This window comes from Lampetra fluviatilis, unplaced genomic scaffold (genome assembly GCF_964198595.1).
Source record: "Lampetra fluviatilis unplaced genomic scaffold, kcLamFluv1.1 SCAFFOLD_617, whole genome shotgun sequence".
Classification (NCBI taxonomy): Eukaryota; Metazoa; Chordata; class Hyperoartia; order Petromyzontiformes; family Petromyzontidae; genus Lampetra; species Lampetra fluviatilis.
Window position 1 is genome coordinate 44562 of NW_027621810.1, and position 18275 is coordinate 62836.

The 18275-nt window shown below is 56.4% G+C and overlaps 1 protein-coding gene across 1 annotated transcript in view; it reads left to right on the forward strand.

The window, feature by feature from the left end:
- Positions 1–17608, forward strand: part of LOC144955725 (sodium/potassium-transporting ATPase subunit alpha-3-like) — a gene marked incomplete at its 3' end in the record, with an annotated part of 61784 nt that extends 44176 nt beyond the window's left edge. The window contains exons 11-17 of the mRNA XM_078885868.1: positions 2154–2288; positions 3511–3703; positions 7972–8147; positions 9549–9685; positions 12050–12200; positions 15475–15643; positions 17410–17608. Coding sequence (XP_078741994.1) covers positions 2154–2288; positions 3511–3703; positions 7972–8147; positions 9549–9685; positions 12050–12200; positions 15475–15643; positions 17410–17608 — 1160 coding nt within the window. The remainder of the gene's footprint in view (positions 1–2153; positions 2289–3510; positions 3704–7971; positions 8148–9548; positions 9686–12049; positions 12201–15474; positions 15644–17409) is intronic.
- Between the last annotated feature and the right edge of the window lie 667 nt (positions 17609–18275).

Genomic DNA, 18275 nt, shown 5'->3' on the forward strand with positions numbered 1-18275 from the left:
TGTCTCTGTGTGTGTCTACGTAGAGAGACGTGGCTGGCGATGCGAGCGAGTCTGTGTCTCTGTCTCTCTGTCTCACTGTGTCTCTCTCTGTCTCTGTCTCACCGTCTCTCTGTCTCACTGTCTCAATGTGTCTCTCTCCCACTGTCTCACTGTCTCACTGTCTCTGTGTCTCTGTGTGTGTCTACGTAGAGAGACGTGGCTGGCGATGCGAGCGAGTCTGTGTCTCTGTCTCTCTGTCTTACTGTGTCTCTCTCCCACTGTCTCACCGTCTCTCTGTCTCACTGTCTCACTGTGTCTCTCTCCCACTGTCTCACTGTCTCACTGTCTGTGTGTCTCTGTGTGTGTCTACGTAGAGAGACGTGGCTGGCGATGCGAGCGAGTCTGTGTCTCTCACTGTGTCTCTCTGTCTCTCCCACTGTTTCTCTGTGTCTCACTGTGTCTCTCTGTCTCTCCCACTGTCTCTCTGTGTCTCTCTGTGTCTCTCTGTCTCACTGTCTCACTGTGTCTCTGTGTGTCCGTAGAGAGACGTGGCTGGCGATGCGAGCGAGTCTGTGTCTCTCACTGTGTCTCTGTCTCTCTCTGTGTCTCTGTCTCACTGTGTCTCTCTGTCTCTCTCACTGTCTCACTGTGTCTCTCTCCCACTGTCTCTCTGTCTCACTGTCTCACTGTGTCTCTGTGTGTCCGTAGAGAGACGTGGCTGGCGATGCGAGCGAGTCTGTGTCTCTCACTGTGTCTCTGTCTCTCTCTGTGTCTCTGTCTCTCTGTGTCTCTCTGTCTCTCCCACTGTCTCTCTGTGTCTCTCTGTGTCTCTCTGTCTCACTGTCTCACTGTGTCTCTGTGTCTCCGTAGAGAGACGTGGCTGGCGATGCGAGCGAGTCTGTGTCTCTCACTGTGTCTCTGTCTCTCTCTGTGTCTCTGTCTCACTGTGTCTCTCTGTCTCTCCCACTGTCTCTCTGTGTCTCTCTGTGTCTCTCTGTCTCACTGTCTCACTGTGTCTCTGTGTGTCCGCAGAGAGACGTGGCTGGCGATGCGAGCGAGTCTGTGTCTCTCACTGTGTCTCTGTCTCTCTCTGTGTCTCTGTCTCACTGTGTCTCTCTGTCTCTCCCACTGTCTCTCTGTGTCTCTCTGTGTCTCTCTGTCTCACTGTCTCACTGTGTCTCTGTGTGTCCGTAGAGAGACGTGGCTGGCGATGCGAGCGAGTCTGTGTCTCTCACTGTGTCTCTGTCTCTCTCTGTGCCTCTGTCTCACTGTGTCTCTCTGTCTCTCCCACTGTCTCTCTGTGTCTCTCTGTGTCTCTCTGTCTCACTGTCTCACTGTGTCTCTGTGTCTCCGTAGCGAGACGTGGCTGGCGATGCGAGCGAGTCTGTGTCTCTCACTGTGTCTCTGTCTCTCTCTGTGTCTCTGTCTCACTGTGTCTCTCTGTCTCTCCCACTGTCTCTCTGTGTCTCTCTGTGTCTCTCTGTCTCACTGTCTCACTGTGTCTCTGTGTCTGTGTCCGTAGAGAGACGTGGCTGGCGATGCGAGCGAGTCTGTGTCTCTCACTGTGTCTCTGTCTCTCTCTGTGTCTCTGTCTCACTGTGTCTCTCTGTCTCTCCCACTGTCTCTCTGTGTCTCTCTGTGTCTCTCTGTCTCACTGTCTCACTGTGTCTCTGTGTCTCCGTAGCGAGACGTGGCTGGCGATGCGAGCGAGTCTGTGTCTCTCACTGTGTCTCTGTCTCTCTCTGTGTCTCTGTCTCACTGTGTCTCTCTGTCTCTCCCACTGTCTCTCTGTGTCTCTCTGTGTCTCTCTGTCTCACTGTCTCACTGTGTCTCTGTGTCTCCGTAGAGAGACGTGGCTGGCGATGCGAGCGAGTCTGTGTCTCTCACTGTGTCTCTGTCTCTCTCTGTGTCTCTGTCTCACTGTGTCTCTCTGTCTCTCCCACTGTCTCTCTGTGTCTCTCTGTGTCTCTCTGTCTCACTGTCTCACTGTGTCTCTGTGTGTCCGTAGCGAGACGTGGCTGGCGATGCGAGCGAGTCTGTGTCTCTCACTGTGTCTCTGTCTCTCTCTGTGTCTCTGTCTCACTGTGTCTCTCTGTCTCTCCCACTGTCTCTCTGTGTCTCTCTGTGTCTCTCTGTCTCACTGTCTCACTGTGTCTCTGTGTCTGTGTCCGTAGAGAGACGTGGCTGGCGATGCGAGCGAGTCTGCGCTACTCAAGTGCATCGAGGTGTGCATGGGCTCTGTGAAGGAGATGCGGGAGAAGAACCACAAAGTGGCCGAGATCCCCTTCAACTCCACCAACAAGTACCAGGTGGGCAGCCATACTTCCCCACTCTGGTCACTCTCACACTCGCTCGCTCACTCGCTCGCTCGCTCGCTCACTCACTCACTCGCTCGCTCGCTCGCTCGCTCGCTCGCTCACTCGCTCGCTCACTCACTCTCACACACTCGCTCACTCACTCTCACACTCACACTCACTCGCTCGCTCACTCGCTCACTCTCACACTCACTCACTCTCACACTCACTCGCTCGCTCACCTCGCTCACTCGCTCGCTCACTCACTCACTCACTCTCACACTCGCTCACTCACTCTCACACTCAGTCACACACTCACTCGCTCGCTCACTCGCTCGCTCGCTCGCTCGCTCGCTCACTCACTCTCACACTCACTCTCACACTCACTCGCTCACTCACACACTCACTCGCTCGCTCGCTCGCTCGCTCGCTCACTCACTCACTCTCACACTCACTCTCACACTCACTCGCTCACTCACTCGCTCACTCACACACTCACTCACTCACTCGCTCACTCACTCGCTCACTCGCTCACTCACTCGCTCGCTCACTCACTCACTCACTCTCACACTCGCTCACTCGCTCACTCACTCTCACACTCGCTCGCTCGCTCACTCGCTCGCTCGCTCACTCACTCTCACACTCGCTCGCTCGCTCACTCGCTCGCTCGCTCGCTCACTCGCTCACTCACTCACTCTCACACTCAGTCACACACTCACTCTCACACTCACTCACTCACTCGCTCGCTCACTCGCTCACTCACTCACTTTCACACTCACACACTCGCTCACTCACTCACTCGCTCACTCACTCACTCGCTCACTCACTCACTCACTCGCTCACTCACTCACTCTCTCAGTCACACACTCGCTCACTCGCTCACTCGCTCACTCGCTCACTCGCACACTCACTCTGTTTCACACTCACTCACACACTCACTCACACACTCACTCTGTTTCACACTCACTCACACACTCACTCACACTCACACACTCACTCTCTGTCTCTCTCTCTGTCTCTCTCTGTGTCTCTCTCTCTCTGTCTCACCATCCCCCCTGTCTCCCTGTCTTTGTCCCCAGCTGTCTATCCACTCACTCACACACTCACTCAGTCTCTCTCTCTCTGTCTCTCTCTGTCTCTCTCTCTCTGTCTCTCTCTCTCTCTCTGTCTCTCTCTGTGTCTCTCTCTCTCTCTGTCTCACCATCCCCCCTGTCTCCCTGTGTCCCCCTGTCCCCAGCTGTCTATCCACGAGACGGAGGACCAGTCGGACCCGCGCTACCTGCTGGTCATGAAGGGCGCCCCGGAGCGAATCCTCGATCGCTGCTGCAACATTCTAATGCAGGGACGCGAACAGCCGCTCGACCCCGAGCTCAAAGAGGCCTTCCAGAACGCGTACATGGAGCTCGGAGGTCTCGGGGAGAGAGTCCTGGGTGAGACACACAGAGAGAGAGACACACAGAGACACAGAGAGACACAGAGACACACAGAGATACAGAGACACACAGAGACACACAGAGACACACAGAGACACACAGAGACACACAGAGACACAGAGAGAGAGAGATGGACACAGAGACACAGAGACACACATAGATACAGAGACACACAGAGACACACAGAGACACACAGAGACACACAGAGAGACACAGAGACAGAATGTTGCTGCTGCAACATTCTAATGCAGGGTCGCGAACAGCCGCTCGACCCCGAGCTCAAAGAGGCCTTCCAGAACGCGTACATGGAGCTCGGAGGTCTCGGGGAGAGAGTCCTGGGTGAGACACACAGAGAGAGAGACACACAGAGACACAGAGAGACACAGAGACACACAGAGATACAGAGACACACAGAGACACACAGAGACACACAGAGACACACAGAGACACAGAGAGACACAGAGAGAGAGAGATGGACACAGAGACACAGAGACACACATAGATACAGAGACACACAGAGACACACAGAGACACACAGAGACACACAGAGAGACACAGAGACAGAATGTTGCTGCTGCAACATTCTAATGCAGGGTCGCGAACAGCCGCTCGACCCCGAGCTCAAAGAGGCCTTCCAGAACGCGTACATGGAGCTCGGAGGTCTCGGGGAGAGAGTCCTGGGTGAGACACACAGAGACAGGGAGACAGAGAGACACACAGAGACACACAGAGACACACAGAGACACAGAGACAGAGAGACACACAGACACACACAGAGACACACAGAGAGACACAGAGAGACAGAGAGACGGAGTCGTTCCAGAACGCGTACATGGAGCTCGGAGGTCTCGGGGAGAGAGTCCTGGGTGAGACACACAGAGACACAGAGACAGAGAGACACACAGAGAGAGACAGAGAGAGAGAGACAGCGAGACAGATACACAGAGAGAGACACACAGAGACACAGAGACAGAGAGACACACAGAGACACACAGAGACACACAGAGATACAGAGACACACAGAGATACAGAGACACACAGAGATACAGAGACACACAGAGACACACAGAGACACAGAGAGAGAGAGATGGACACAGAGACACAGAGACACACATAGATACAGAGACACACAGAGACACACAGAGACACACAGAGACACACAGAGACACAGAGACACAGAGACACACAGAGATACACAGAGACACAGAGAGAGAGAGACACACAGAGACACACAGAGACACACAGAGATACAGAGACACACAGAGACACACAGAGACACAGAGCGAGAGAGACACAGAGACACACAGAGACACACAGAGACACACAGAGATACAGAGACACACAGAGATACAGAGACACACAGAGACACACAGAGATACAGACACACAGAGACACACAGAGACACACAGAGATACAGAGACACACAGAGACACACAGAGACACACAGAGACACACAGAGACACACAGAGACACACAGAGACACAGAGAGAGAGACACGCAGAGACAGAATGTTGCTGCTGCAACATTCTAATGCAGGGTCGCGAACAGCCACTCGACCCCGAGCTCAAAGAGGCCTTCCAGAACGCGTACATGGAGCTCGGAGGTCTCGGGGAGAGAGTCCTGGGTGAGACACACAGAGAGAGAGAGACAGAGAGACACACAGAGACACACAGAGACACACAGAGATACAGAGACACACAGAGACACACAGACACACAGAGACACACAGAGACACACAGAGATACAGACACACAGAGACACACAGAGACACACAGAGACACACAGAGATACAGAGACACACAGAGACACACAGAGACACACAGAGATACAGAGACACACAGAGACACACAGAGACACACAGAGACACACAGAGACACACAGAGATACAGAGACACACAGAGACACAGAGAGAGAGACACACAGAGACACACAGAGATACAGAGACACACAGAGACACACAGAGACACACAGAGACACACAGAGACACACAGAGACACACAGAGACACACAGAGACACAGAGAGAGAGACACGCAGAGACAGAATGTTGCTGCTGCAACATTCTAATGCAGGGTCGCGAACAGCCGCTCGACCCCGAGCTCAAAGAGGCCTTCCAGAACGCGTACATGGAGCTCGGAGGTCTCGGGGAGAGAGTCCTGGGTGAGACACACAGAGACACAGAGACAGAGAGACACACAGAGACACACAGAGACACACAGAGATACAGAGACACACAGAGACACACAGAGACACACAGACACACACAGAGACACACAGAGATACAGACACACAGAGACACACAGAGACACACAGAGACACACAGAGATACAGAGACACACAGAGACACACAGAGACACACAGAGATACAGAGACACACAGAGACACACAGAGACACACAGAGACACACAGAGACACACAGAGATACAGAGACACACAGAGACACAGAGAGAGAGACACACAGAGACACACAGAGATACAGAGACACACAGAGACACACAGAGACACACAGAGACACACAGAGACACACAGAGACACACAGAGACACACAGAGACACAGAGAGAGAGACACGCAGAGACAGAATGTTGCTGCTGCAACATTCTAATGCAGGGTCGCGAACAGCCGCTCGACCCCGAGCTCAAAGAGGCCTTCCAGAACGCGTACATGGAGCTCGGAGGTCTCGGGGAGAGAGTCCTGGGTGAGACACACAGAGACACAGAGACAGAGAGACACACAGAGACACACAGAGACACACAGAGATACAGAGACACACAGAGACACACAGAGACACACAGACACACACAGAGACACACAGAGATACAGACACACAGAGACACACAGAGACACACAGAGACACACAGAGATACAGAGACACACAGAGACACACAGAGACACACAGAGATACAGAGACACACAGAGACACACAGAGACACACAGAGACACACAGAGACACACAGAGATACAGAGACACACAGAGACACAGAGAGAGAGACACACAGAGACACACAGAGATACAGAGACACACAGAGACACACAGAGACACACAGAGATACAGAGACACACAGAGACACACAGAGACACACAGAGACACACACAGAGACAGAATGTTGCTGCTGCAACATTCTAATGCAGGGTCGCGAACAGCCGCTCGACCCCGAGCTCAAAGAGGCCTTCCAGAACGCGTACATGGAGCTCGGAGGTCTCGGGGAGAGAGTCCTGGGTGAGACACACAGAGAGAGAGACACAGAGACACAGAGAGAGAGAGAGAGGGACACATAGACACAGAGACACAGAGACGGAGACACAGAGGGAGAGACACAGACAGAGAGAGAGACACAGAGAGACGCAGAAAGACAGCGAGAGAGTCACAGAGAGACGGAGAGATACAGAGAGACAGACACAGAGACAGAGACACAGAGAGAGACACAGAGAGACACAGAGAGAGACAGAGAGACACAGAGAGACACACACAGAGACACAGAGAGACACAGAGAGACACAGAGACACACAGAGAGACACAGAGAGAGACACAGAGAGACACAGAGAGACACAGAGAGACACAGAGAGAGACACAGAGAGAGACACAGAGAGAGACACAGAGACACAGAGAGAGACACAGAGAGAGACACAGAGACACAGAGAGAGACACAGAGACACACAGAGAGAGACATATCCCCTTCATCACCCCCATCTGCCCCCCATCTCCCCATCCCCCCCATCTCCCCCCCCCCATCTGCCCCCATCTCCCCCATCTCCCCCCCATCTCCCCCCCCATCTGCCCCCCATCTCCCCCATCTCCCCATCCCCCCCTCATCACCCTCATCTCCCGCCCCATCTCCCCCCTCATCTCCCCCCCCATCTGCCCCCCATCTCCCCCATCTCCCCCATCTCCCCCATCTCCTCCCCATCTCCCCCCCCCCATCTCCCCCCCCATCTCCCCCCCATCTCCCCCATCTCCCCATCCCCCCCTCATCACCTTCATCTCCCGCCCCATCTCCCCCCTCATCTCCCCCTCATCTCCCCCATCTCCCCATCCCCCCCTCATCACCCTCATCTCCCGCCCCATCTCCCCCCTCATCTCCCCCCCCATCTGCCCTCCATCTCCCCCATCTCCCCCATCTCCCCCATCTCCTCCCCATCTCCCCCCCCCATCTCCCCCCCCATCTGCCCCCCATCTCCCCCATCTCCCCATCCCCCCCTCATCACCCTCATCTCCCGCCCCATCTCCCCCCTCATCTCCCCCCCATCTCCCCCATCTCCCCCCCCCAGGTTTCTGCCACCACTATCTCCCGGCCGAGGAGTTCCCCAAGGGGTTCGAGTTTGACGCCGACGACGTCAACTTCCCGACGTCCGACCTCTGCTTCGTGGGCCTCATGTCCATGATCGATCCGCCCAGAGCCGCCGTGCCTGACGCCGTGGGGAAATGTCGCAGCGCCGGCATCAAGGTGAGTGAGTGAGTGGGTGAGTGAGTGAGTGGGTGAGTCGGTGGGTGGGTGGGTGAGTGAGTGGGTGAGTGGGTGAGTGGGTGAGTGATTGAGTGGGTGAGTGAGTGAATGAGTGGCTGAGTGGGTGGGTGAGTGGGTGAGTGAGTGGGTGGGTGGGTGAGTGGGTGGGTGAGTGAGTGACTGAGTGAGTGACTGGGTGGGTGACTGAGTGGTTGAGTGGGTGAGTGACTGGCTAAGTGAGTGAGTGACTGAGTGAGTGACTGAGTGGGTGAGTGAGTGACTGAGTGGGTGAGTGAGTGACTGGCTGAGTGACTGAATGACTGAGTGAGTGAGTGACTGGCTGAGTGACTGAGTGACTGAGTGACTGAGTGAGTGACTGTGTGAGTCACTGCTTCGTGGGGCTCATGTCCATGATCGATCCGCCCAGAGCCGCCGTGCCTGACGCCGTGGGGAAATGTCGCAGCGCCGGCATCAAGGTGAGTGAGTGAGTGGGTGGGTGGGTGGGTGAGTGGGTGAGTGGGTGAGTGGGTGGGTGGGTGGGTGAGTGGGTGGGTGGGTGGGTGGGTGAGTGGGTGGGTGGGTGGGTGGGTGGGTGAGTGGGTGAGTGGGTGAGTGAGTGGGTGGGTGAGTGGGTGAGTGAGTGGGTGGGTGGGTGGGTGAGTGGGTGAGTGAGTGGGTGAGTGAGTGGGTGGGTGGGTGGGTGAGTGGGTGGGTGAGTGGCTGAGTGGGTGAGTGGCTGAGTGACTGAGTGAGTGAATGAGTGGCTGAGTGACTGAGTGAGTGAGTGAGTGACTGGGTGACTGGGTGGGTGACTGAGTGAGTGGGTGGGTGGGTGAGTGACTGAGTGAGTGGTTGAGTGGGTGAGTGACTGGCTAAGTGAGTGAGTGACTGAGTGAGTGGCTGAGTGAGTGACTGACTGAGTGAGTGACTGAGTGGGTGAGTGAGTGACTGAGTGGGTGAGTGACTGAGTGACTGAGTGATTGACTGAGTGACTGACTGAGTGGGTGAGTGAGTGACTGGGTGGGTGAGTGAGTGGGTGAGTGACTGGGTGGGTGAGTGACTGGGTGGGTGAGTGACTGGGTGGGTGACTGAGTGACTGGCTGAGTGGGTGGGTGAGTGACTGGGTGAGTAAGTGGCTGGGTGGGTGGCTGAGTGCAGTTGGTGATGTTGTTGATGTTGGTGATGTTGTTGATGGTGATGATGATGATGTTGATTGTGATGATGGTGATGTTAGGTGATCATGGTAATGTTGATGTAGATGATGGTGGTGGTCATGGTGGTGATGTTGATGTTGACGATGTTGATGTTGATGTTGGTGACGTTGGTGATGTTAGGTGATCATGGTGATGATGTTGATGTTGACGATGTTGATGTTGATGATGTTGATGTTGGTGATGTCAGGTGATCATGGTAACGGGCGACCATCCCATCACGGCCAAGGCGATCGCCAAGGGTGTTGGCATCATCTCGGAAGGGAACGAGACGGTGGAAGACATCGCAGCCAGACTCAACATCCCCGTCAGCCAGGTCAACCCCAGGTGAGACATCATCATCATCACCATCAACATCATCAACATCATCACTACCACCATTAACATCATCATCATCAACATCCCCATCAGCCAGGTCAACCCCAGGTGAGACATCACCACCACCATCACCACCACCACCACCTCCATCATCATCAACATCCCCATCAGCCAAGTCAACCCCAGGTGAGGCATCATCATCATCAACATCACAACCATCACCATCATCAACATCACCACCACCACCACCATCATCACCATCAACATCACCATCATCACTACCATCACAACCACCATCACCACCACCATCATCATCATCACCACCACCATCATCATCATCATCACAGTTAACCACGTCATCATCAGTGAGTGAGTGAATGGCTGGGTAAGTGAGTGACTGTGTAGCTGAGTGGCTGGGTGAGTGAGTGGCTGGGTGAGTGAGTGAGTGAGTGGCTGTGTAGCTGGGTGAGTGAGTGGTTGGGTGAGTGAGTGAGTGGCTGTGTAGCTGAGTGAGTGGCTGGGTGAGTGAGTGATTGGCTGAGCGAGTGAGTATCTGGGTGAGCGAGCGAGTGAGTGTGTAGCTGAGTAGCTGGGTGAGTGAGTGGCTGTGTAGCTGAGTGGGTGAGTGGCTGGGTGAGTGAGTGGTTGTGTAGCTGAGTGGGTGAGTGGCTGGGTGAGTGAGCGAGTGAGTGGCTGGGTGAGTGAGTGGCTGTGTAGCTGAGTGGGTGAGTGGCTGGGTGAGTGAGTGGCTGTGTAGCTGAGTGAGTGGCTGGGTGAGTGAGTGATTGGCTGAGCGAGTGAGTATCTGGGTGAGCGAGCGAGTGAGTGTGTAGCTGAGTAGCTGGGTGAGTGAGTGGCTGTGTAGCTGAGTGGGTGAGTGGCTGGGTGAGTGAGTGGTTGTGTAGCTGAGTGGGTGAGTGGCTGGGTGAGTGAGCGAGTGAGTGGCTGGGTGAGTGAGTGGCTGTGTAGCTGAGTGGGTGAGTGGCTGGGTGAGTGAGTGGCTGTGTAGCTGAGTGAGTGGCTGAGTGAGTGAGCGAGCGAGTGGCTGGGTGAGTGAGTAACTGTGTAGCTGAGTGGCTGGGTGAGTGAGTGGCTGTGTAGCTGAGTGGGTGAGTGGCTGGGTGAGTGAGTGGTTGTGTAGCTGAGTGAGTGGCTGGGTGAGTGAGCGAGTGAGTGGCTGGGTGAGTGAGTAGCTGTGTAGCTGAGTGGGTGAGTGGCTGGGTGAGTGAGTAGCTGTGTAGCTGAGTGGGTGAATGGCTGGGTGAGTGATTGGTTGTGTAGCTGAGTGAGTGGCTGGGTGAGCGAGTGAGTGAGTGTGTAGCTGAGTGAGTGGCTGGCTGAGCGAGTGAGTGGCTGTGTAGCTGAGTGAGTGGCTGGGTGAGTGAGTGAGTGAGTGTGTAGCTGAGTGAGTGGCTGGCTGAGCGAGTGAGTGGCTGTGTAGCTGAGTGGCTGGGTGAGTGGGTGAGTGTGTAGCTGAGTGAGTGGCTGGCTGAGCGAGTGAGTGGCTGTGTCGCTGAGTGAGTGGCTGGCTGAGCGAGTGGCTGGGTGAGCGAGTGGCTGGGTGAGTGAGTGAGTGAGTGGCTGTGTAGCTGAGTGAGTGGCTGGCTGAGCGAGTGAGTGGCTGTGTAGCTGAGTGGCTGGCTGAGCGAGTGGCTGAGCGAGTGAGTGGCTGGGTGAGCGAGTGAGTGGCTGTGTAGCTGAGTGGCTGGGTGAGTGAGTGAGTGGCTGTGTAGCTGAGTGGCTGGGTGAGTGAGTGAGTGAGTGGCTGTGTAGCTGAGTGGCTGGCTGAGTGAGTGAGTGGCTGTGTAGCTGGCTGGGTGAGTGGCTGGGTGAGTGGCTGTGTAGCTGAGTGGGTGAGTGGCTGGGCAAGTGGCTGGGTGAGTGGCTGAGTGGCTGAGTGAGTGGCTGAGTGAGTGGCTGGGTGAGTGAATGAGTGGCTGATAGAGTGGCTGGGTAAGTGAGTGGCTGTGTAGCCGAGTGGCTGTGTAGCTGGCTGGGTGAGTGGCTGTGTAGCTGGGTGAGTGGCTGTGTAGCTGAGTGGCTGTATAGCTGAGTGAGTGGCTGTGTAGCTGAGTGGCTGTGTAGCTGAGTGAGTGGCTGTGTAGCTGAGTGGCTGAGTGAGTGGCTGAGTGAGTGAGTGGCTGTGTAGCTGAGTGGCTGGGTGAGTGAGTGGCTGTGTAGCTGAGTGGCTGGGTGAGTGAGTGGCTGTGTAGCTGAGTGGCTGTATAGCTGAGTGAGTGGCTGTGTAGCTGAGTGGCTGGGTGAGTGAGTGGCTGTGTAGCTGAGTGGCTGGGTGAGTGAGTGGCTGTGTAGCTGAGTGGCTGGGTGAGTGAGTGGCTGTGTAGCTGAGTGGCTGCTGATGTGTCTCTCCAGGGACGCCAAGGCGTGCGTGGTGCACGGCACGGACCTGAAGGAGCTGTCGCAGGATCAGATTGACGAGATCCTCAAGAACCACACGGAGATCGTGTTCGCAAGGACATCACCGCAGCAGAAACTCATCATAGTGGAGGGATGTCAGAGACAGGTGACGAACACTCAGCTACTTAGTCAGTCACTCACTCAGCCACTCAGTCAGTCAGTCACTCAGTCAGTCACTTACTCACTCACTCAGCCACTCACTCAGTCACTCAGCCACTAACTCACTCACTCAGCCACACACTCAGTCACTCACTCAGCCACTCACTCAGCCACTCAGTCACTCAGCCACACACTCAGTCACTCACTCAGCTACTCACTCACTCACTCAGCCACTCACTCACTCACTCAGTCACTCACCCAGCCACTCACTCAGCCACACGGAGATCGTGTTCGCTAGGACGTCACCGCAGCAGAAACTCATCATAGTGGAGGGATGTCAGAGACAGGTGACGAACACTCAGCTACTTAGTCAGTCACTCACTCAGCCACTCAGTCAGTCAGTCACTCAGTCAGTCACTTACTCACTCACTCAGCCACTCACTCAGTCACTCAGCCACTAACTCACTCACTCAGCCACTCACTCACTCACTCATTCAGCCACTCACTCAGCCACTCAGTCACTCAGCCACACACTCAGTCACTCACTCAGCCACTCACTCACTCACTCAGCCACTCACTCACTCACTCAGTCACTCACTCAGCCACTCACTCAGTCACTCAGCCACTAACTCACTCACTCAGCACCACTCACGCACTCACTCATTCAGCCACTCACTCAGCCACTCAGTCACTCAGCCACACACTCAGTCACTCACTCAGCTACTCACTCACTCACTCAGCCACTCACTCACTCACTCACTCACTCACTCAGTCACTCACCCAGCCACTCACTCAGCCACACGGAGATCGTGTTCGCTAGGACGTCACCGCAGCAGAAACTCATCATAGTGGAGCGATGTCAGAGACAGGTGACGAACACTCAGCTACTTAGTCAGTCACTCACTCAGCCACTCAGTCAGTCAGTCACTCAGCCACTCACTCAGTCACTCAACTACTCACTCAGTCACTCACTCAGCCACACGGAGATCGTGTTCGCTAGGACGTCACCGCAGCAGAAACTCATCATAGTGGAGGGATGTCAGAGACAGGTGAGGAACACTCAGTCACTCAGCCACTCACTCAGCCACTCAGTCAGTCAGTCAGTCACTCAGTCAGTCACTTACTCACTCACTCAGCCACTCACTCAGTCACTCAGCCACTAACTCACTCACTCAGCCACTCACTCACTCACTCATTCAGCCACTCACTCAGCCACTCAGTCACTCAGCCACACACTCAGTCACTCACTCAGCCACTCACTCACTCACTCAGTCACTCACTCAGCCACTCACTCACTCACCCAGCCACTCACTCAGCCACACGGAGATCGTGTTCGCTAGGACGTCACCGCAGCAGAAACTCATCATAGTGGAAGGGTGTCAGAGACAGGTGACGAACACTCAGCTACTTAGTCAGTCACTCACTCAGCCACTCAGTCAGTCAGTCACTCAGTCAGTCACTTACTCACTCACTCAGCCACTCACTCAGTCACTCAGCCACTAACTCACTCACTCAGCCACTCACTCACTCACTCATTCAGCCACTCACTCAGCCACTCAGTCACTCAGCCACACACTCAGTCACTCACTCAGCCACTCACTCACTCAGTCACTCACTCAGCCACTCACTCACTCACCCAGCCACTCACTCAGCCACACGGAGATCGTGTTCGCTAGGACGTCACCGCAGCAGAAACTCATCATAGTGGAGGGGTGTCAGAGACAGGTGACGAACACTCAGCTACTTAGTCAGTCACTCACTCAGCCACTCAGTCAGTCAGTCACTCAATCAGTCACTTACTCACTCACTCAGCCACTCACTCAGTCACTCAGCCACTAACTCACTCACTCACTCAGCCACTCACTCACTCATTCAGCCACTCACTCAGCCACTCAGTCACTCAGCCACACACTCAGTCACTCACTCAGCTACTCACTGACTCACTCAGTCACTCACTCACTCACTCAGTCACTCACCCAGCCACTCACTCAGCCACACGGAGATCGTGTTCGCTAGGACGTCACCGCAGCAGAAACTCATCATAGTGGAGGGATGTCAGAGACAGGTGACGAACACTCAGCTACTTAGTCAGTCACTCACTCAGCCACTCAGTCAGTCAGTCACTCAGTCAGTCACTTACTCACTCACTCAGCCACTCACTCAGTCACTCAGCCACTAACTCACTCACTCAGCCACTCACTCACTCATTCAGCCACTCACTCAGCCACTCAGTCACTCAGCCACACACTCAGTCACTCACTCAGCCAATCACTCACTCACTCAGCCACTCACTCACTCACTCAGTCACTCACCCAGCCACTCACTCAGCCACACGGAGATCGTGTTCGCTAGGACGTCACCGCAGCAGAAACTCATCATAGTGGAGGGGTGTCAGAGACAGGTGACGAACACTCAGCCACTCAGCCACACACTCACTCAGTCATTCAGTCGCTCACTCACTCAGTCACTCACTCACTCGGACACTCACTCACTCAGCCACTCACTCACTCAATCAGCCACTCACTCACTCAGCCACTCACTCAACCACTCACTCACACAGCCACTCACTCAGCCACTCACTCAGCCACTCACTCACTCAGCCACTCAGTCAGTCAGTCACTCACTCATCTACCTACTCAGCCACTCACTCAGTCACTCACTCACTCAGCCACTCACTCAGCCACTCAGTCACTCATCTACTCACCCAGCCATACACTCACTCAGCCACTCACTCAGCCACTCACTCAGCCACTCACTCAGTCACTCATCTACTCACCCAGCCATACACTCACTCAGCCACCAACCCACCCACCCACCCTCCACCCCTCACTCACTCACTCACTCACCCACTCACCCACTCTCCCTCCCCCCACCCGCCTCCCCCCCAGGGTGCCATCGTGGCTGTGACAGGTGACGGAGTGAACGACTCCATCACTCACTCAGCCACTCACTCATCTACTCACTCACCCACTCATTCAGCCACTCACCCACTCACCCACCCACCCACTCACTCACACATTCACCCACTCACCCACCCACCCACTCACTCACCCACCCACTCACCCACTCACCCACCCACCCACCCACTCACCCACTCACCCACCCACTCGCCCACTCACCCACCCACCCACTCACTCACTCATTCACCCACTCACCCACTCACCCACCCACCCACCCACTCACCTACCCACCCACTCACCCACTCACTCACCCACCCACCCACTCACCCACCCACCCACCCACTCACCCACCCACTCTCCCCCCACCCCCCTCCCCCCCAGGGTGCCATCGTGGCTGTGACGGGTGACGGAGTGAACGACTCCCCGGCGCTGAAGAAGGCCGACATCGGGGTGGCGATGGGCATTGCCGGCTCGGATGTTTCCAAACAGGCGGCCGACATGATCCTGTTGGACGACAACTTCGCCTCCATCGTGACGGGAGTGGAGGAAGGTGGGTGGGTTGGTGGGGGGGTGGGTGGGTGGGAGGGGGGGGGTGGGGGGGTGGGTGAGTGGGGGGGTGGGGGGGTGAGTGGGTGGGGGGGTTGGTGGGTGGGGGGGGTGAGTGGGTTGGTGGGTGGGTGAGTGGGTTGGTGGGTGGGTTGGTGGGTGAGTGGGTGGGTTGGTGGGTGGGTGGGGGGGTGAGTAGGTGGGTGGGTGGGTGGGTGGGGGGGTGGGTGGGTGAGGGAGTGGGTGGGTGAGTGGGTGGGTGAGTGGGTTGGTGGGTGAGGGAGTGGGTAGGTGAGTGGGTGGGTTGGTGGGTGGGGTGGGGGGGTGGGTGAGTGGGTGGGTGAGTGGGTTGGTGGGTGAGGGAGTGGGTGGGTGAGTGGGTGGGTTGGTGGGTGGGGTGGGGAGGTGAGTGGGTGGGGGGGGTGAGTGAGTTGGTGGGTTGGTGGGTTTGTGGGGGGGTGAGTGGGTGGGTGAGTGAGTGAGTGGGTGGGTGGGTGAGTGAGTGGGTGGGGGGGTGGGTGAGGGAGTCGGTGGGTGAGTGGATGAGTGGATGAGTTGGTGGGTGACATGATCTTGCTGGACGACAACTTCGCCTCCATCGTGACGGGAGTGGAGGAAGGTGGGTGGGTTGGTGGGGGGGTGGGTTTGTGGGGGGGTGGGGGGGTGGGTGGGTTGGTGGGTGGGTGAGTGGGTTGGTGGGGGGGTGAGTGGGTTGGTGAGTGTGTGACTGAGTGGGTGAGTGGGTGGGTAGGTGGATTGGTGGGTGGGTGAGTGGGTTGGTGGGTGGGTGAGTGGGTTGGTGGGTGGGTGAGTGGGTTGGTGGGTGGGTGAGTGGGTTGGTGGGTGAGTGGGGGGGTGAGTGGGTTGGTGGGTGGGTGAGTGGGTTGGTGGGTGAGTGGGGGGGTGAGTGGGTGGGTTGGTGGGTGGGTTAGTGGGTGGGTGAGTGGGTTGGTGGGTGGGTGAGTGGGTGGGTGGGTGGGTGAGTGAGTGGGTGGGGGGGTGGGTGAGGGAGTCGGTGGGTGAGTGGGTGGGTTGGTGGGTGGGTTGGTGAGTGAGTGGGTGAGTGGATGAGTTGGTGGGTGACATGATCTTGCTGGACGACAACTTCGCCTCCATCGTGACGGGAGTGGAGGAAGGTGGGTGGGTTGGTGGGGGGGTGGGTGGGGTGGGTGGGTTGGTGTGGGGGTGAGTGGGTTGGTGAGTGTGTGACTGAGTGGGTGAGTGGGTGAGTGGGTTGGTGGGTGAGTGGGTTGGTGGGTGAGTGGGTGGGTTGGTGGGTGGGTGGGGGGGTGAGTAGGTGGGTGGGTGGGTTGGTGGGTGAGGGAGTGGGTGGGTGAGGGAGTGGGTGGGTGGGTTGGTGGGGGGGTGGGTGGGTGGGGGGGTTGGTGGGTGGGGGGGTGAGTGAGTGAGTGGGTGGGTGGGGGGGTGGGTGGGTTGATGGGTGGGTTGATGGGTGGGTTGATGGGTGGGTTGATGGGTGGGTTGATGGGTGGGTTGATGGGTGGGTGAGGGAGTGGGTGGGTTGGTGGGGGGGTGGGTGGGTGGGTGGGTGAGGGAGTGGGTGGGTGGGTGGGTTGGTGAGTGGGTGGTGGGTGGGTTGGTGGGTGGGTGTGGGGGTTGGTGGGTGGGTTGGTGAGTGAGTGAGTGTGTTGGTGAGTGAGTGGGTGAGTGGATGAGTGAGTGGGTGAGTTGATGGCTGACTAGCCGGGTGAGTATCTGAGTGCGCGGCTGTGTGACTCACCCCACCCCCCACCCCCCCCCACCACACAGGACGCCTCATTTTCGACAACCTCAAGAAGTCCATCGCCTACACGCTGACGAGCAACATCCCCGAGATCACCCCGTTCCTGTTCTTCATTATTGCCAACATCCCCCTGCCACTGGGCACAGTCACCATCCTGTGCATCGACCTGGGCACCGACATGGTGAGCGCCTCGCTCAGTCACCCAGTCACTCACTCAGTCAGTCAGTCACTCAGTCATTCACTCAGTCAGTCACCCAGTCAGTCAGTCAGTCAGTCACCCAGTCAGTCAGTCACTCAGTCAGTCAGTCGCTCAGTCAGTCAGTCGCTCGGTTGGTCAGTCACTCAGTCAGTCAGTCAGTCACTCACTCATTCACTCAGTCAGTCACCCAGTCAGTCACTCACTCAGTCACCCAGTCACTCACTCAGTCAGTGGCTCGCTCAGTCAGTCAGTCAGTGGCTCGCTCAGTCAGTCACTCAGTCAGTCACTCAGTCAGTCAGTCACTCACTCATTCACTCAGTCACTCTCTCAGTCAGTCACCCAGTCAGTCAGTCACTCACTGAGTCACTCCCTTCCTGTTCTTCATCATTGCCAACATCCCCCTGCCACTGGGCACAGTCACCATCCTGTGTATCGACCTGGGCACCGACATGGTGAGCGCCTCGCTCAGTCACCCAGTCAGTCAGTCGCTCGCTCACTCACTCAGTCAGTCACCCAGTCAGTCAGTCACTCACTCACTCAGTCACCCAGTCAGTCAGCCACTAACCCACCCACTCGCCCACTCACCCACTCAGTCACCCAGTCAGTCAGTCACTCAGTCGTTCACTCAGTCACTCACCCAGTCAGTCAGTCAGTCAGTAGCTCGCTCAGTCACTCACTCAGTCACCCAGTCAC